General features: G+C 35.7%; 1 protein-coding gene across 3 annotated transcripts in view; it reads right to left on the bottom strand.

Annotated features, from left to right (window-relative positions):
• Window positions 1-21,613, bottom strand: part of ZFAND3 (zinc finger AN1-type containing 3) — a 346,720-nt gene that overhangs the window by 223,711 nt on the left and 101,396 nt on the right. For all 3 annotated transcript variants that reach the window (XM_063097510.1, XM_063097512.1, XM_063097511.1), the window contains exon 2: window positions 21,446-21,486. In XM_063097510.1, the coding sequence (XP_062953580.1) occupies window positions 21,446-21,486 (41 nt within the window). The remainder of the gene's footprint in view (window positions 1-21,445; window positions 21,487-21,613) is intronic.

Here is a 21,613-nt window from a genome sequence, read left to right as displayed (position 1 = left end):
GAAACTCATTATTCATTCAGTAGACATTTGGAACCAGTACAAGTGTTTTGACAGGAAAAGCTCTAAGATTCCTTCCACTCAAATATTCTATGATCCCCATTTCCTATGATCACATGATTAATTGGACTCACACACCCGGACTTCCTGAAAACAAACACAGTGTTACAAAATACATGATATACATTGTGTAACTGAATGGGCATAGAAGAAATGGACAATCCATCTTTCATTTGCCATTACAAGACTAAGACCTGTGTTAAAATTTTTGAGAAAAACTCTTCCTGATACTAATTTCTGCTTCAAGTATAGAAATTAATAGCTACTGGATCCTAAACCATTTGAATCAAAGAACACACCATTGTCACTTTATGCAAAGCTAACAAATTCACTGATTTCTACAGATATCAAATATCAAACAAAATTATGTGTCCTGCTGTAACCTTAGCAACAGGTAAAAACAAAAAAAAAGATGCCAGCAGATTAAAGCCTTAATACCTTCACTCAAATGTTAATACCTTCACATTTAAAGTATTATCAATATGGGTGTAAATCTTCAGAAATGAAGTATTAGGCAATTAATAATATTGTTATAATGACTTCAAACCATCAGTAGGCCTTGCAAGACTTTCATAGGACAATGTCAGAAATGTATATGTTTGGTTTAATTTAGTCTAACCAGCCTCCTCCTCTAGTACAGAGCTCATTTTTCCAGAAACCTTTTATTCCCCCAACAGTGTACTCATACATACTTTTTAACTGAACTGTTCCATTCATATATTCCTCTTGTTCTCTCTTGCTTGTATAGGTTAATACATACTAAAATGTTGCCTAAATCCATCTAACTTTCCCCTTGATGTTTTTATTTCAAACTTTTGATACAATCCTACTTTGTTCTTCAAAATAAGTCCTATGGAAAATAGAAAAACATAAGCAACTCCATGCTTTCCTTGTGTGAATGCCAAATTCTAGAGTGTATTTGACATATCAGCTAAAAACAGAATTCTACTATTTTTAAGACAGATACAAATACGATAGCAGAACCAACTTATGAAGGTCTCTCCATGAAGAGATTAGTAAACTATTAGCCTATGAAGGTCTACTCAAAAACATCTGTGCTTTAAATGTTTGATAAAAGTGCAGCTAAACTTCCAAATATCTTAAGTCATTAATGGCTCAAAATTCTACTATCATCTGAAAATAAAATAATATCCACACAAGACTGCAAAGCCTTACCCTCATCTTCAAAATTTTTAAGTATCTTTGAGGAAGGGAATATCTCTATTACATTGAAAACTTGGCTTGATATATTAGAAAAATAAAAAGAGGCTAACATAGTTAATTGATTTCATATACCATCACCTTCCTAAACATGAATACATTAGTCCCACGTTAGCTGTGATTTTGCCTTCTGTTGTTCCAGTTACCCAAAAATATTGCGGAGAAAATTCCAGAAATAAGCAATTCTTTGTTTTAAATTATGTGCCGTTCTGAGTAGTGTGATGAAATCTTGGTGCTTTTCCACTCCATCCCACATGGGACGTGATTCATGCCTCATATCCATGCTACGTACACTACCCACCACCTGTAAGTCATGTACTAGCCATCTTGGTTAACAGATCTACCTTTGCAATATCTCAGTGCTTGTATTCAAGTGACCTTTATTTTACTTAATAAGGGCCCAAAGGCGCAAGAGTAGTGATATTGGCACATTGTTATACTTGTTCTATTTTATTATTACTGTTAATCTCTTACTATGCCTAACTTAGAAATTAAACTTTATCATAGGTATATATATGTAGGAAAAAACAGAGTATATACATATACGTATACGTATACATATATACATATATGTATACATATATACACATATATATACATATATATACACATATATATACATACATATATATATATGGTTCAGTACTATCCTCGATTTCAGGCTTCCACTGGGAGTCTTGGAATATAGCCCCTGAAGAATAGGGAGGACTACTATAGCTTAAAATTCAGAAACTGCAGCAGCCACTGGTTAAATACTCAGGAATTTAGAGAACACATCTCAAATGATCATGAAGAAAAAAGTGGATTTGAAAGGACAAATTTTTAAACATATTTAGTCACCTGAGGAAATTTACAAAACCATATTTTATGGAGGTTAAACCTTTACCCTTTTCTCCCTGAAGAAAGTACTGATCTTAAGTAATGCCTCCTCTTTGTGAGTCAAAGAGTTAAAACTATCTCTTTTATTCCCAAATGAGTGTCAGTCCCACTCAGAGGTGCCATGTTTTATTTAAAACATACTCTTTCTCAGTAACCACTTTGTTCTAATTGGCAAGGCAAACCAGGTCCCTAAAGCACACAACTCCTTGCATTCAGTTTGGATTACAAAAACAGGATGAAACAAACTGCATCGAAATGTACAAATTAACGGTTCAGGAGTACGGGACAGGGTGGTGGAATTAGATTATAATATGGAACAAAATCCACAGGGAGGCTTGGGAACAAATCACTACTGTCTCTATAAACTATGCAAGGTTTCCAAATGAGCAAATACATAAGGCAGAGGACAGGTTTTTCCGTAACTAGACCAAATTGCTAAATATGGATACAACAAAACAAGAGTTTTTTTCAACACTATTACACACACGTATTAGAGAACGGGAATACCAACAAGAAGGTTTAACAAATGAAACCTGCAGGATGCACTGTCTAAATATGAAATTCATCTTCACCTTCACCCTGACAATGTGCAAACAGCTCTGCAATTAAATCACACTTCCAAACATTTTTTAAAAAATCTTCTGAGAAGCTAAACACAGGAGACTAAATTAGAAATGGTACTTCACTATGCAGTGCAGAGAGCAAGGTTAATGAGCTAAAAGTTATATGAACAAGAAAGATGTTAAGAAATGAAGATCTCACCATCAAAATAAAAAATGCATTAGATAAAAACACTCTCCCCACCACACATGCATACCTTTTCCCAAATTAGCTACTCTGTGAAGCTGCCAACACTGTTTCTCTCACTTTCCCTGGATATCTAGAGACAAATTTCAACTGAACTAAAAGAAAAGAGCACAGGAAAACTGCATACTCTTGACCTACACAAAAATGCAAAACAATGGTACTGCTATATCCTCACAGTGCAATCCTATCTAAATCTATTAACTTCACTCCTAATAATACCAGATATTAGCGAGGATAAGGACTAGAATCTAAACACTAAAATCAAATCTCAGTTCTTCACTTTAAAATTTATTTAATCTTGGGAACATGACTTAATCCATTTGAGCAACAGTCTCCTTTTACGTAAAACATATAAAATCACCAATGTTGTGAGGATGAAATAATATTGTACAAAAAGGCTTAATAACATAGAAGGACTGCAGCAATCTTAGTATTGCAATTACTTCATTTCATTTTATTGACTTTTAAAAAACAAAGATATAACTGTCAATAGCCTTCCTCCATCTTTTTTCACAAACCATAATTCTTGTTCCACTACTGAGCATCTTTCTTTTTGCATTCCCTGGTTAAGATTATGTACCATTTTAATTTTTCTCCAAACCAGAAATCTTATTGTAAGGTATCTTTTCTCCTCTATATCCAATATTTAGTCTAAAAGTAAATTAAGAAATTTAAAACAAATATTTGCTAATAGTTAAGATTATTACCATAAAATCCACCTTACATTGTAAGAACAGCTAAGCACTGGGGCATTTAAATGATAGAAAATTTTGTAGCATTAAAGATAATATCCTAATTATATATCAATGGCCTAAAAATAATGTACTACCTTTTTATTTACCATCCATACTGAGGACTAAGAATTAGATGCAAGTGGATTATAATCAGAAAATGTGTCAAAAAGCAACCTCATCATAACCCCCTAATTCACACACAAAGGAAACAGCCAGAATAGGAAATACTGTAAGTATGTGTAGTCTGGTGGAGCCAAGGCCACTGAAGCACAAAAAACGGCTCATAGTTCCTTCCTGAGTCTATCTGATAGTCATTCATATTCCTGCCAAGCCTAAAAGTGAGCCCATAAACCTAAGCCTGATCATTCTGATATAGACTGAATTAGTCTACTAATATGAAAATATGAAATATAGGAAGTATTAGCAGTTAACTCTTAAATGGCTTTTCATGTCATAGAGAGTTGTCTTAGTTACATGAAAAGAGGCCAACCATATCTAACCCAAGCAGTTCTCAGAACTAAGGGTCTCCAAGCTTCTTTGATAGAGGTGCACCATCAATATAAAATTTGAGCACTCTTACACGTCTGTTTGTTTTAAAAGTAATTACATATTCCTGCCATAGATTGAATGGTGTGCCCCATCCCTGCCCCCACCCCCAAAATATGTCCACCCAGAACCTGTGAATGTGATCTTATTTGGAAAAAAGGTCTTTGCAGATGTAACCACGGATTTCTAGATGAGATATCCTGGATAAGGGTGGGCCCTAAATCCAATGACATTTTTCCTTAGGAGCCAGAAAATGAAAAGACAGAGAGACAAAGGGCAGGCCACGTGAGGATAAACGCAGACACTGGAGTGATGTGTATATAAGCCAAAGAATTCCAAGGATTGCTGGAAAACCAGAAGCAAAGAGAGCATGGAATGAATTCTCCTGCAGAGACTCTAGAAGGAATCAACCCTGCTGATACCTTGTTTTCAGACTTATGGCCTCCAGAACTCAAAAGAATGAATTTTTGTTGTTTTAAGCCACCATGTATGTGGCTGTTTATGGCAACCTTAGAAAACTAATACAGTTACCAATAAGATTAATATTTAAAGAATGATAATTTAAGTATAAATTCTAACATATTCTCTCCCTGGCCTAATAGATAATCCTGTGTACCACTAGGAAGACCACAGCTTTAGACCAACATGTGGGCAGAAATAAAGCCACTGACAGACCAAACTACCTTAAAAGATCCAGTAACTACTAAATTTCTTCCACCTCACCTATAATACTCTGACACACGGTCCTAATTTTTCTATGTAAGGCCTAAAAAAGAAGCTACTTTTCTGCTACTTACAGCACTGAGCATTTTGTTTCCCATTAGAAATGAAACAATTATTTTTGACATAATTTCCATAACATCATCTTCAATTTATCTTGACTAGCATAATAATTAACCACATAATTTAAAAATGCTTATTAGTAAGACATCAGACAGCTACAGACTGAATGTCAGGAAGGTTTGCCACAGTCCAGCACTGTTAATCAGTTAAGGACCTGCTGCTGCAATGTTGCTGTCATCTGAGAGCAAGGGCCACAGTCCAGCACTGCTAATCAGTTAAGGACCTGCTGCCGCAATGTTGCTGTCATCTGAGAGCAAGGACACTACACCCCAAAGAACAGGGTTTTTAATACAGGAAGAGTCTTTAACATATTCAAGCAAGTATTAAAAGAAAACAGAGAGCTGCCACCTTGGTACAGAAACAGTAGTTGAAAACAACTTCAATGTCCATCAACAGACAAATTTATCAATAAATTTATCAATAAATTATTGGGGCATATTATAAGGAGGGTCACCAATAAATTTATCAACCAAACTGGGACACTTTGAGGAGTACAAAGGAATGCTATCAATATTTTCACTGGCACAAAAAGCATAAACTGAAACTGTTCCAGATAACCTCGGACATTAATTATAATGGCATATTATGGCTAAAATGAATTAAGAGAAACGTGTCAACGTGATTAGTTTCTAGACTGTTATTTAAAAAAATTCACGTTGTAGATTGACTAGTGCAACATACCACTTACAGATTTTAAAAACAGAATCATATATTGTTTATATAAACACCCATACATAATTAAAAGTATAAACAAAAGGATAAGGAGGACGGTAGTTGTCTCTGAGGTGTGAAGAAGATAGTTGGGGTAAAAGACGACTTTATCTGTGAGATTTTAGTGCCCTTTTTACTGTTATAAAGAAAAAGGCAAAACATTAATATTTGTTATTTCTGGGAAGGCTTGTGGGTGTTTATTATATTACTCCGTAACACTCTGAATTTCAGATGCCATCTGCCAGACAGATAACCACCAACAGACACATAATGGTTGAACTGTACTCTTTTAACTAATATATGACCAATGTGTGTTATATCTGAGTAATCTTTCTTGGGCTCTCAACTTCAAAGAAATGAAAGCGTATATGACAATAATCAATTCAACAGAATTACAAAGACAGAAATACCCTATTCAAATGCTTTGTCTGAAGAGCAGCAGCTGCCTTTCCTTTTTGAAAAAACAAGGTATGACAAGCTTACGGATTCCACTGTCCTAACAAAATTTCACTCACTGGAGTATGTAATTTGTTTTTATACTATTTTACAGATGAGTGCAGGGTTCCTACAATTTCTAAAAGGAAACATGCATAACAAAAAGAACTTAAAATATTTTAGATTCATTCTGTTCCTCTTACGGTAAATCCTCAAAAATCAGTTGTAGCTAGTCAAAAAGATGTTGAATGTTCCTGACACAAAGAAGAGACAAATGTTTGAGGTGATGGATATACTGGGCATCCTGATATGATCACTGCACATAGTATGAATGTACTCAAATATCATATTGTACTCCATTAGTATATACAATTATCATGGGTCAATTAAGAAAAAGAAAAAAGAAAGAAAAAAAGAGAAATAGAGAGTAGAATAGTGGTTACCAGGAGCAAGGAAAGGGGAAGGGGGGGAGCCAGGGAAATGGTACAAAGTTACAGAGGCACAGTTAGATAGGAAGAGTAAATTCTGGTGCTCTAGGGTGACAACAGCTAATAATATTATATTGTAAATTTCAAGATAGTCAGAAAAGAGGATCTTGAATGTTATAACCACAAAGAAATGACAAATGTTTAGGTGATAGATATGCTAACTATTCTGATTAGATCATTATACAATATATGCTTGTACTGAAATAACAAGCTGTATGCCATAAACATGTACAATGAAAAAAATAAATTAAAATTAAAAAATAGGAAAAAAAACCCAAAAAAACCCACCAAAATAAATAAATAAATAAATGAGAACTAATGAAATACAACCTCACACCCTCTAGGGTAAGGAGACTCAAATAGCTAGACAATAACAAACATTATCTAGAATTTGATGAGATAGGAACCTTCATACCAGGGTACTTTAAAAAGTTTGGAAAGATTCATATTGTCTTTAACTTTATTTTTCCACAAACTTTTTGATGTACCCCTGTATACTGATGGTGGGACTGAAACATGATGCAGTTGGAAAACAGTCTGGCAGTTCCTCAGGATAGAGTTAACATATGACCTGATAATTTCACTTCTAGGTATTTTCTCAAGAAAAATGAAAACACATGTTCTCACAAAGTTTGTACAGAAATATTTTCAGCAGCATAACTCGTGATAGCCCAAAACTGAAAACAAACCATTGTTCATCATCTCAAAAACAGATAAATACAATGTGGTATATCCATACAATGGAAAATTATTTGGTAATATAAAGAATTAGGGCTTCCAGTCAAGATGGTGGAATAGACAGTCCCCAACATCACTCTCTCCCACAAATCAAGCAATTCACAACTATTAAAAAGCAACAACAGCCAAGCTGGGGCCACTAACAATAGGGGAAGAGGAAGAGAGACCTACACAGTGCATGAAGTTAGGGGAGGGAGGGAGGGAGGGAGGGAGGGAGGGAGGGAAGGGAGGGAGGGAGGAGGGAGGGAGGGAGGGAGGGAGGGAGGGAGGGAGGGGGGGAGGGGGGGGGGGGAGGGAGGGAGGGAGGGAGGGAGGGAGGGAGGGAGGGAGGGAGGGAGGGAGGGAGGGAGGGAGGGAGGGAGGGAGGGAGGGAGGGAGGGAGGGAGGGAGGGAGGGAGGGAGGAAGGAAGGAAGGAAGGAAGGAAGGAAGGAAGGAAGGAAGGAAGAAAGAAAGAAAGAAAGAAAGAAAGAAAGAAAGAAAGAAAGAAAGAAAGAAAGAAAGAAAGAAAGAAAGAAAGAAAGAAAGAAAGAAAGAAAGAAAGAAAGAAAGGCTCTGTCTCGAGCCCCGACCGTTTCAAGCCCCAGCTGCTTCCAGGCTGGAGCTGCTGAGCGCTCTGAGCAGGAGCTGGCAAAAGGCACAGCTGTGCCATTCAGACAGAGTTGCCTGGAGGTGGCAGGGGAGAAGAGGGCCCTAATGGCAGACCACTAACAGGGTTACCATGGACCCATATAGGAGCAAGGAGCCACAATAATTGAAAAAAAGGAGCCACTCAGAGGCCCATGAGTCACTGCACAGGACTGATGCATGGCCCATCCCATGGGAAATGTTGGGAGCATGGGTGGTGGGGGAGACAGGAGCACAGGGAGAACAGTAGGGCACAGCAGGGACAGCTGATCTGCCCCCAATCAGCGTAGGACCACTCAATGGAGACTGGTCAGGAATACAGAACTGCAGGGGGTGCAGTTTGCTGAAAAGACTCAGGCCCAGCCCAGAGTTTCTACACAAACCAGGTGTACCAGATCTCACCAGAGCTGGAAGTACCTATAAAGTCAACCATTAAAACCTGAGCTGCACAAAAAGCCTTCCCTATGGAATCAACAGCAAAGCAACAATTTAGCTCAACCACATAGCTCAAGTACTGGTCCCCACAGGAAGTTCCCCCATTTTAGAAGTAAGCAAAGGACAACAAATTAGTTCCAGTGCAGAGTTTAAGTGGTAGGAACAGCAAATAATCCAACACAGATGAATAAAGTGAATAAAGCCAGTAACAAAAGACTATACGTTTGTGATTCCTTTTATATGAAATTTTTTTTTATGTGAAATTTTCAATGTGGGCTAATTTATAGAGACAAAGTACATTAGTGGTTGTCTATGTTTAGGGGTGGTAATGAGAATTAGAGATGACGGATAAAGGGTGTGGGGTTTCATGTCAGTGTGATGAAAATGATCTAAAATTGATTGTGTTCACAGTTCCACAACTCTGTTACTACACTGAAAACCACTGAATTGTACACTTTAAACGAGCAAATTGGATGGTGTATGAATTATATCTTAATAATGTTGCTACCATAAGAAAAGTGAAAAAGAAAGACTTTTTTAACAAGTAAAAACAAAAAAAATTCAGCTTTAACCTACAACTAACTCTTCTCTTTCAAAAGTGACTACAATCATACTTCTGCTCTGCCCCTCTAAAAGGGAATTGAGGCAGAAAAGAGATTAGTGTACAACTGCAAGCACTAAGAGTTACAAAACCATAAGGAAATGTTTTAAAATTTACTTGCTACGAAATGGGAATTTGTTACCCTCTTCTGGAAATTACCATGAAATTCAAGTCACTTTGAAGAAAAATGTTAGCATTTTGGTTTTCCTGCATTTCATCCTATACCCAGCATTGCTATATCACTTACCTTGTATGTCAACATTTAGATTCCCCATACTGCAAGCTACAGGTAAGTTTATTTTGCTCATTCCAGAAACTAGCCACTTCTGGAGTCTGTCCAACATAAGGAGGATGCACTTTACTTTATAAAAATTTATAATTTGTACAATTACATTAATAACACACATCTGAATATAGACAAACAAAATTAAAATTTAAATCTTCCCAATTACTCCTACCCAGAGATACCAAAATTACATTTTTCATGTATCATCTTCTGGCTTTATCCCATGCAGCTATATACATATACATTATATGTAGTCTAATTAAAAACATACTACACATACCACTATGTAGTCCTCTCAATCAGCATTTAATTCATGGCCCTATGTTATTTTTTAAATGAAAAAAAAATTTCCAAACAAACTAATGGCATGTTAGAAAGCATAAATTATGGATACAAATTATGCAGCAATGGGGAAAATGAAACCCTACTTCAATACTGGTTATTTCAACCTTTATCCCTTCCCCAAAGTCCACTTTAAATTTAAAACAATATGACATTAGTATGAAATAATAAAAGTGAAAATTAAATGACTACACAGGATTAATTTTGTTCCAAGTGACAAAGGCTAGTAGCAGAAATATGACTTATAACAATATTTTCGCCAAAGTTAAATATCAGAACCCAGTGTTTAAGATTGCATTTTTGAATAGGCACCTGAAAACAGATTTCTACAAAAATAAGTACACCCTTGGCCCTAGAGTCATACTAGAATATGCTACCTTATGACATACAGGTATCATTTTATTTACTGCAATATGCTTTACCAATAATGAGGCATAACTAATCATGAAACAAATGTAACCTTAACTATCTTCCGACTAAGAAACATATATATTTGAAAAGTTACACTGAAATTAATTTCCAGAAAATAAAATAACTTCACTATTAGCTTATAACTTAAGAGATGTTTTATCTGCATTTTAATCTTCAACTGACATGAAACCCCTTACACTTGAGTTCTTCTAGCCTTATCCCTTTCTGTAAATCAACACAGTAATGCATTAGTAGTATTCCTTTTAAAGTTACTACTTTTCCAAAAAAAGGAAAGCCTTATTCCACTATGAATAATCATCCCTCCCTTATTCATCCAATTTAATGTGAATCATGGAATAGCAAGTTTCTTAAAAGTTACTCTTTAATGGAATGATTTGTTTTAAATCATGTCTACAGTTTAAAAGAAACTGTCTGCTTTAATTTTTCAATGAAGCACTTTGGTCTCAGTCTATAAATGATAGACATATTAGTGTCAGTTGTTTTTAAGAAATTGCCAAAAATTATTGAAAATTAAACACAGATGTCTAAAAGTCCACGGACCAAATGTTACTTTGTACACTGAGTATATTGTCTGTCTTCTGATGAAAATTTGTCATCAGTGCTACTCAAAGAATCTTCTATCCCTTGGGACATACCTTCAGGCTCACTCGCTTACAAAGTATAAAATGATCTATACATTACAGCTACTTCCTAGTCACCATACTCCTCTGTCCCCCAGCAAGCATTTCCAAGGCTTTCTGGGTGATAGTGGTGATGCCTTATTACTGGAGGAGTTACTTCAGTCAGTTCTTTCAAAATTTCTGCCTTCCCACTTGTGGTCATCCTGTTTGGTTTTTCTGTCATCCGTACTTTTATTTAGGAGGTCAGCAAAACCATTCTGTAAAAAACACTGCTTTAATGACAGCTGGGTTTCAATATGGTAGTACAGGAAGTGGTTATGAACTACATACTAAATGCCCCTAATAACAGACTGCTGAGTATCTAAAACTCACAAATTCATGAACTGAATGTGCACTCAAACAGAAAATAACACTACAGGCAATATCATTTCCACGTTTGTGAGAGGCAGGACTATCCTTCAGAGGCTATTCTTGACTTTTCATCTGTATTTTAACACAGTAGTAGGCTATCAGGTTGAGTTCACGCTCTCAGATAGAAAATCATGAATTCAAACTAGTCAAGAGCTCACAACTGACAAAGATCACAAGAAATCAACTGGTTTATCCCTTGCCTAAAGACATAAAGAAAATACCCCCCATTTTAGAAATGAGATCCCAAGATTTGAGATCCCAAGATTTCTCAAAGCCATACTTCTGCAATTCACAGGGTTCCAAACGTTGTAAACCATACCTCACAATAATATATATACATATTTACATCAAAACCCATTACACATGTTATTTTCGCTTATATATCTAACTCAAAGCTTTCACAAACAATATCCTTACTATTTGCAGTGCACTCTGGTATTTTCTATTCTATTCAATTTTTTTAAATGCTGCTCATGATCCATTAAATTTATTTCTCTACCCACTAATGAGTGACCAACACCCACAGTTTCAAAACTGCATTAGGTGATGTTTCAACCAGTGTTTACTTACTGTAACTATAAATTGTATGTCATGAAATTTTGTTGCTTTCTATTGCAGACATTTACTAATTCTTTTAGTAAAGCCACACAAAATTATATAAAAATATTTAATGAAAGGGAAGGATAATATGACAGGTAGAATATTATCAAGGAGATAGAAAAGCCAAAACTAGGACCAAAAAAAATCCTCAGACTAACTTTAATAATTAGAAAGAGATGTGTGGCAAGATCAATTGGTAACACATGTTCAAGGGTGCTTAAAATGCCATCCTTTTCAACGTTTTAGACAGTATTTCCACAACTTCAAATAAATTGCAAATCTGTTAAGCAAATTGTTTCTTTAGAGATAATATAAAAATAACTAACACTCTCGAATGGGAAGAATAACACATGAATTCAAAGGTGGAAGAATCCTTATCCAAACTGCAGGTGTTTCTGGCTTCTGTTCACAGAATAGTCTTAGTCTTGAGATAGGTATACCAACATTTCTAAACGAATGTACAAAACTGTGATTTGAGGAAGGAAAATGCAAAACATATGAAAGAGGGATTGATGGGAAGGTAGAAAAACAGCAAACAGGAATTTGTACAAGAATGGAGAAAATATAATATGGTAAAATTAACTCTTGCCTCCTTTTTTAAAAAAAGACTAGATAATAACCTCCAATAAAGAGAATCCAAGAGCACTGGAGAGGGGGTTTGCAGGCCCCACCAAAACACCATGCAGGCTGCACAGGACTGCACACTGACCAAACAGGAGCCTAGGCAGCCCACTGCACACTCAACTGCATTGATAAAAGAAGAGGCACCAGCAAAACATACAGAGGAGGAATTCTTCCCCCTCATAACCCACTACAGAGTGATAGAAGAATTAAGTGTTCTACCAGATGACCAAACATCAGCGTAAAAATATTAGAACTACAAATAAACAAGAAGAGATGACACCACCAAAGGAATATGGTATTTCTCAAGTACCAAACCCCACAGAGCAAGAAACCCTCAGGATGCTGAAAAAGGATTCTGAGCAATGATTTTAAGAAAACTCCAAGAAATAAGAGAAGAATCAACTAGAGAACACAATGAAACAAGAAAAAATATCCAGGATATGGAAAAGGAAATTTACAAAGAGATTAATCACTTAAGAAAGAATGTAACAGAACTCCTAGAAATGAAGAATTCTCTCAATGAAATAAAAATGCAGAACAGAAAGCTGGAGCAGCAAGCTAGAGGAAGCAGAAGAAAGAATCTCAGAACTCAAAGATGATCTTTCTGAAGTAACCCAGGAAGACAAGAAAAAGGAAAAAAGAATTTTAAAAAATGAAGAAAATTTAAAAGAGCTAACAGACAACTTCAAGCACACGAACATCTGAATCATGGGTATTCCGGAAGGGGAGGAAAAAGGAAAGGCACCGAAACCTTATCAAAGGAAGTAATAACAGAGAACATCCCAGGTATAGGGAGGGATGCAGACCTTCACATTCAGAATGCCCAAACGTCCTCAGATTCAATCCAAAAAGATCCTCTCCAAGACATGTGATAGTCAAACTGGCAAATTTAAAAGACAAAGACAGAATTCTAAAAGCACCAAGAGAAAAGCGCCAAGTCACTTATAAGGGAGCCCCCATCAGACTAACAGCAGACATCTCAACTGAAACCTTCCAGGCCAGAAGAATATGGGATGATATATTCAAAAGACTAAAAGGAAAAAAATTGCCAGTCAGGAATCCTATATCCATCATGGTTATCCTTCAGAAATTAGGGAGAAATAGTGTATTTCCCTGACAAGCAAAAATTATGGGAGTTCACTACCACATGACCAGCTCTGCAAGAAATACTCAAAGGAGTCCTGCATGCAGAATCTGAAAAATGATAATCAATGTCACGGGTTCACAAGAAAGAGCAAACCCCACCATTAAAGCCAAAATGCAAACAAGATAGAGAAAGAAGCTAAATTATATCACCTCAAAAATTCAACTAACCCTGAAGATGAAAAAAGAGGAAGAAAAGGACAAATGATGTTTAAAATATCTAAACAAAAAGCAATTTAATGACAGGAGTAAAATAATACTTATCAGGAACAACCCTAAATGTAAATGGATTAAACCCCCCATTCAAAAGACACAGACTGATTGTATTAAAAAGCTAGACCCAACTATATGCTATCTTCAACAGACCCACCTCACACAGACTAAAAGTGCAAGGATGGCAAAAGATATACCATGCAAACGGAAACCAAAAATGAGCCAGGGTAGCTATTCTTATATCAGATAAAATAGATGTCAAACCAAAAACCATAAGAAGAGATAAAGAAGGCCATTGTAAAATGACAAAGGGATCTATCCAATTAGAGGACATGACAATTATAAATATGTATGCACCCAACAGTGGAGCACCTAGATATGTAAAGCAAATACTCTTAGACCTAAAAAATGAGATAGACCTAAATACAATAATAGTGGGTGACCTGAACACACCTCTCTCAACGTTAGACAGATCTTTCAGGCAACAAATCAACAAAGAAACACAGGATTTTAACTGCATCTTAGACCAATTGTACCTGACAGATAACTACAGAACACTTCATCCAACAACTAGAGAATATACATTCTTCTCATCAGCACATGGAACATTCTCCAGGATAGACCACATACTAGCTCACAAATCAAGTCTTAGCAAATTTTTAAAAAACTGAAATCATCCCAAGTATCTTTTCAGACCATGGATTAAAACTGAAAATCAGTAACAAGCAAAATTCTGGAAACTACTCAAGTGCACGGAAACTGAATAGACTCCTGAGCGACCTATGGGTCCAAGAAGAAATTAAACAGGAAATCAAAAAATTTCTTGAAACTAATGAAAATAAAGATACATCATACCAAAACCTATGAGCTATTGCAAAAGCTGTATTAACAGGGAAGTTTACTGCAATAAATGTTTACATCAAAAGAATGAAAAGATTTCAAATAAATGGCCCAACACTAATACCTCAAAGAACCAAAAAAACAACAACAATCCAATCCCAAAAGTAGTAGATGGAAAGAAATAATCAAGATCTGGGCAGAACTAAATGAAACAGAGACCCCCAAAACAATACAAAAGATCAATGAAACAAAAAGGTGGTTTTTTGAAAAGATAAGTAAAATAGACAAACCATTAGCTAGGTTAACAAAAAAAAAAAAAAGAAGAGCAAAGATCAAATAACAAAAATCAGAAACGAAAAGGGAGACATTACAACCAATACCACAGAAATACAAAGAATCGTTAGAGATTATTACAAACAACTGTATGCCAACAAATATGAAAACCTGGAGGAAATGGATAAATTTCTGGATACATACAAACTACCAAGACTGAACCAAGAAGAAATAGAGAATCTGAACAGACCAAGAACAAGCAATGAGATTGAAGCACTAATCAGAAATCTTCCAACAAAGAAAAGCCCAGGACTGGATGGCTGTACAGCTGAATTCTATCAAACCTATAAAGAAGAATTAATACCACTTCTCTTCAAACTTTCCCAAAACACTGAAACAGAAACCATTCTCCCAAACTCATTCTATGAGGCCAGCATCACCCTAATACCAAAGCCAGATAAAGACACAACAAAAAAAGAAACCTACAGGCCAATATCCTTGATGAACACAGATGCAAAAATCCTCAACAAAATATTAGCAATCAGATTACAGTAACACATCAAAAAAATTATACACCATGATCAAGTGGTATTCATCCCAGGATGCAAGGTTGGTTTAACATACGCAAGTCAGTAAATGTGATACACCAAATCAACAAAACTAAGGACAAAAACATATGATTATCTCAACTGATGCACAAAAGGCATTCATCAAAATTCAACATCCCATCATGATTAATACTCTCAACAAATTAAGAATAGAAGGAAATTATCTCAATACAATAAAGCCACTTCTGACAAACCATTTGCCAATATCATCCTGAATGAGAAATGATCTTGTTCCCTTAAGAACAAAAACAAGACAGGATGCCCACTCTCACCACTGCTACTTAACTTAGTATTGGAAGTAGTAGCCAGAGCAATCAAGCAACAGAAAGAAATAAAGGCATCAAGACTGGAAAGAATGAGGTCAAACTGTCCTTGTTTGCTGAAGACATGATCTTATATATAGAAAAACCTACAGATTCTACCAAAAAACTCTTATAGCTAATTAAATATTTCATTAATGTTGAGGACTCAAAATCAACACCCAAATATCAATAGTGTTTTTATACTCCAATAACAAACTAGCAGAATATGAAATCAAGAAAGCAAGACTATTTACAATATTGCCAAAAAAGAAAAATACCTAAGTATCAATTTAACCAAGGAGATGAAAGATCTCTACAATGAGAACTACAAAACACTACTGAAAGAAATTAAAGAGAAAACAAAAAGGTGGAAAGACATACCATGCTCTCAGAAAGGAAGACTTAACTTTGTGAAAATGTCCATTCTACCCAAAGCAATCTACAGATTCAATGCAATCCCCATCAAAATACCAATGACATATCACAGAAATAGAAAAAGCAATCCAAGTATTCATAAGGAACAACAAAAGACCCAAATGGCCAAAACAATCCTGAGCAAAAATTAATTAATTAATTAATTAATTAATTAATTAAGCTGGAGGTATAATACTACCCAACTTCAAATTATATTACAAAGCTATTGTAACCAAAACAGTGTGGTACTGACATAAAAACAGACACTTGGATCAATGGAACAGAATAGAAAACCCAGGAATCAAATCACATACTTACAGCCAACTTATTTTTGACAATGCCAGCAATAACACACATTGGGGAAAAGACTGCTTCTTAAATAAATGGTGCTGGGAAAATTGGACATCCATAGCAGAAAAATGAAACTGGACCTGTACCTCTCACCATATACCAAAATCAACCCAAAATGAATTGCTTAAATATAAGACATGAAACCATAAAATTACTAAAGGAAAATATAAGAGAAACACTCCAGATAATAGGACTGGGCAAAGACTTTATGAATAAGACTCCCTAAAACACAAGCAACAAAAGAAAAAAATAAACAAATGGGATTATATCAAACTAAAAATCTTCTGTACCGCAAAGGTAACAATCAACACAGTGGAAAGACAACCTACGGAATGGGAGAAAATATTTGCAAATTATACATCCAACAAGGGATTAATATCCAGAATATATTAAGAACTCAAACAACTATACAGTAAAAAACCAAATAATCCAATTAAAAAATGAGCAAAGGAGATGAATAGACATTTCTCAAGGAAGACATACAAATAGGCAACAGGTACCTGAAAAAATGCTCAACATTACTAGTCATCAGAGAAATGCAAATCAAAACCACACTGAGATATCGTCTCACCCCTGTTAGGCTGGGCATTATTAAAAAGACTGAGCATAACAAATGCTGGTGAGGATGCAGGGAAAGGGGAACTCTTCTACACTGTTGGTGGGACTGTAAATTAGCACAGACATGATGGAAAACAGCATGGAGTCTTCTCAAGCAACTACAAATAGAACTACCATATGATCGAGCAAATCCCACTACTGGGCATATATCCAAAGCAATGGAAATCATCATATCGAAGGGATACCTGCACTCCCATGTTCACTGCAGCTCTATTTACAATAGCCAAAATATGGAACCAACCTAAGTGTCCATCAATGGATGACTGGATAAAGAAAATGTGGTATATATACACAAGCGAATACTACTCAGCCATAAAAAAGAATGAAATTCTGCCATTTGCAGCAACATGGATGAGTCTAGAGAAAATTATGTTAACTGAAATAAGCGAGACAAAGAGAAATACCGCATGCTCTCACTCGTAACTGGCTGCTAGGAAGGAAGGAGGGAAGAGAGGGAAGGAGGGAGGGAAGGGAGGAGGGAAGGAGGGAAGGAGGAAGGAATGAAGGAAAGAAAGAAAGAAAAGACCATAACAATATGTTGAACTTTCAGAAGGAGAGAACAATCCTAAGGATACTGGAGATGGGGGGGAGGGAGGGGGTGTGGGAAGTGACAGGTCAGGTAAAGAGCATAACGAAATATCACGATTTGTAAGAATGAATATGCTAATAATAAATTTTAAAATTTAATTAAATCCATTCTTCCCCAAATCATAATACTCAAGTCAATTATTTCCTGGTGCTCACCCAGAATACTTCCTTTAAATGGCCTAGTGATCCTGACATAGAAAATCTTGTCTGATAAAGGTCTTCAGGTCAAAGGCACTTTAAGGCTAAGAAAGAAGTATACTACACATTTGTGAGGAAAACTCTAAATGGTCTTAAACATTTTCAGCCTTTAAAGGTAACAGAGGCCAAACCAGGGTGCAAGATAAGAGAGTAGCCAAAAAATAGAAATAAAAATAATAACCTCCCATTTCAAAGAGAAGAACTTTGGTTGAGCTATAAGCCTTCACCAAATCCAGCCGATTTGGGCCCTCTTCTACACACATGCAAATGTCTGATACAGACATTTAATAATACAGAAAAAACACTATTACTTGGTATATATTTTATGAGCAACTAACATTTCAATGGTTTTTTAGTAACTCTCATTCTCAATATATTTATTTCCCTTTCCTTCTTATTCCATTTCCCTAAACTCAAATAGCACAGGAATCTTTTACAAAGAAAAGGGAAAATACCCAAAGTGATGGTGGTTATTGAGGGGGTATGTGCTCAACGTTTAGCAGAATATTTCATCAGAGGCAAAACAGTTATCAATGTTAACCTTAAACTACTAGCACCCACAGTACCCAACACACCAGCTAGTATATAACTCAACAAAACGTTAAACTTTTTTTCCCCCTCATTTCATTCAATTTTATGTAAACAAGTTATAATAAACTTAGTTTTTCACCGCATAGATTAATTTTGAAAAGGAATCTTGAAAATTCTCTTTAAGTAATCTAGTGGAACACAATAATAGCTACTGTAAAAGTGATTTTCTATCTTTTAAATTACATTGTTTATTTTATAATTTTATAATATATTGGGGGGGTGGGGGGGAATAGATGGACACTACGTATTTTTAAAGTTCAATAAATATATTTTTATTCAATTCAAAAAAGTGAATAAAGTTCAATTTTTAAAGTTCTTTTCTTTTGAATTTCAAAAATAATACCAAATGCTCTTTTAGGAAGCAGGATGTTATCTGTCATTCATGCAACTGCTGTTGGGGAAAACAGGAATGTGAGGATAAGGACAAGAGAAAAGAAAAAAGAGTATTTTCTTTACAAAGTTAAAAACATTCTCTTAATACTTTTAAAAGCAAAAGTAGGGCTGGCCCCGTGGCTCACTCGGGAGAGTGCGGCACTGGTAGCACGGAGGCCGCGGGTTCAGATCCTATATAGGGATGGCCGGTGCGCACTGGCTGAGCGTGGTGTGGACCACACTGTCCCAAGGGTTGCGATCCCCTTACTGGTCAGGGAAAAAAAAAAGCAAAAGCAAAAGTAGCAAAGCTGTGTAAAAAGTAAATGGACACAGATCATCTCAGACAAATAATTACAACCACTATAATAGCCCAAAGAAACACAAAAACTATGGCTGACTTCTAGCTTCACTGGTAATTTTTAAAACTTAATATTCACTTAGAGACATGATTCAGTTCTTTATGAGTATTTGATGTGAGTCACCTTATTCAAAAGTGCCTGTCCTTCTCTCGAAGTCTCACTTTACTACATTACAAGGGGGATCTCTACGTGGAGACAGATATACAATATAAGATGTATTTTTTCTCATTGCTACTTTCATCTTAACTATATAAAGTTAAACTCTAATCGGTGAGGAAGCATTTCTTCATATTTGTAACTGTAGATATGCAAAGTTAGAGCAGAATACAGTCCTTTAACACAGGACATATACTGTTAAAAATTGGATAAAAACCAAACTTACCAATATTTCTTTTCTTTTAAAGACCTAAACTACTGGACAAATTCCAAACTTTGAACAGATAAAAACTGCTAGCTTTCCCAACCTTCCCAACTCCTCTCTACCTACCTCCTAGTTTAGGCACAAAAGTAAAATTCTAAAGCTTTTACTATGATTATTTCCTTGCCCAAATAGCATAATGAATAGAAAATGAAAATTAACAAAGAATCTCTCTTTAATCAAACTCTAGCCAGGCTCTCTTCTCAACTAGGCCTCAACCTGGGCCTGTGAAACTATAGTCTCTCAACACAGATGATTTGTCCACCCCCTCCCTCCACATTAAAAGACTTAAACACTAATATAGTTACTTTTTCTTTAACTTATTTTTTATTGTAACATAGTTGATTGTACATATCTGTGGGGTACAGAGTTTAAAATCAATCAATACCTGTGTATACTATGGGATGCTCAAATAAGGATAAATAGTAGACTCAATGTTATACAATGTAATCATTTTTTGAGTCCCTTTACCAACAGTTTCTGACAGCTCAAGTCTACATCCCTAAGGATGACTCTAGCACCCCTTAAAGTGTCTGCCTCTTAAAGCTCAAGGCTGAGGAAAGAATTTACTATTCACTGTAGCCAGCCAGCACCTGAAGATAGACCCTGACCACCCTCTTAGATCATTTACTAAAAAGGGCTTACAATTGTGAATCCTTCCTTTATCCCCTTGAGATGCATATGTATCTCCTACAATTCCTGAGTGTCTCTAGGACCTGAAAGCCATTCCTTCAAAATGTAATCATCAGGAAGCACAGAGTCTCTATCTCCCAGTCTCTGTAGGAGGACAGAATCCTAACTTTGATAATTGCCAACTAGCAGACACAGCTGGCCTAATCAGCATATTTTACCAATTGTTTGTTATTTTTTACTATCCAGACTCTACTCTGCCCCTCCTCTCCCACCTCCCAACTCCCTCATTCTCCCTTTAAAACGCTCAGTCCAAAGTTGAGTTCAGTACATGCTGGACTCTCTTCCCTACTGCAACAGTATATTACTGATTAAAATCTGTCCTTACCACTTTAACTCGTGTCCAGCTTTGTTTATCTTGGACAACATGAATAAAGAAGAAAAGTTAAACATATCCTAATAAATAAAGATTTACTTATTTCATATAAGAAAGTTCCTTTAAAAAAGAAACTGAAGGTTTCAACTTTATAATTCAAGGAGTCCACCAAAGCATCTGGGGGCTAGATAAAGGCCCTTGGCAAACATCAAGCCCAAGTCTGTCATTTTTCAAATGATGAATTTAACATCAAAAGAGATTAAGTGACTTACCCAAGGTGATTTCAATGAGGGATTTGATTAGAAGGAGCTAACTCAGGATGATTTTCTTCCTGACTCCAACATGAAAATATTCTTTCTGTATTCGCATTGGTAAATCAATATTCACCATTAATCATTCAAGTCAAGATTAGTGATGAATATTTACTACCCTACTTAAAACACACACATTTTTACAATTACACTGTACACCAACAACAGTAAACCAAGGAAAGTCTGTTTGGTGCAAGTACACATGAGATTGCATTTCACTCAGGGAACACTGTTTCAACAGTCCTAGGCAAATATATGAAGCACACTGGTGGGAGAAACTGCTTTAATATACCAGCTAAGAAAATCTCACACATAAATCCAAAGGAGGGCCAAATGATTTAGATAGTCTTAGAAACAACCAAAAGAAAAAGAAAAATAAATTAAAAACCCTTTTTCTGCACTTACCAGCAAAGCATTTGGAACAGAGATTCATAGTCTTGCTGGACCTGGGGCAAAAAAAAAGAAAAGAAAGAAAGAAGAGCTAAAAAATTCTGTATCACTCTAGTCAAAACATAAGATGTTTGAAATGTAGGCAAAGAATTTCCTGTCCAGGCAACTGAACTAATAAACTAG

Source organism: Cynocephalus volans, chromosome 5 (genome assembly GCF_027409185.1).
Source record: "Cynocephalus volans isolate mCynVol1 chromosome 5, mCynVol1.pri, whole genome shotgun sequence".
NCBI classification, from domain to species: domain Eukaryota; kingdom Metazoa; phylum Chordata; class Mammalia; order Dermoptera; family Cynocephalidae; genus Cynocephalus; species Cynocephalus volans.
The sequence above is the reverse complement of the archived record's forward strand: the minus strand, read 5'-3'. Positions and strand labels throughout refer to the sequence as shown.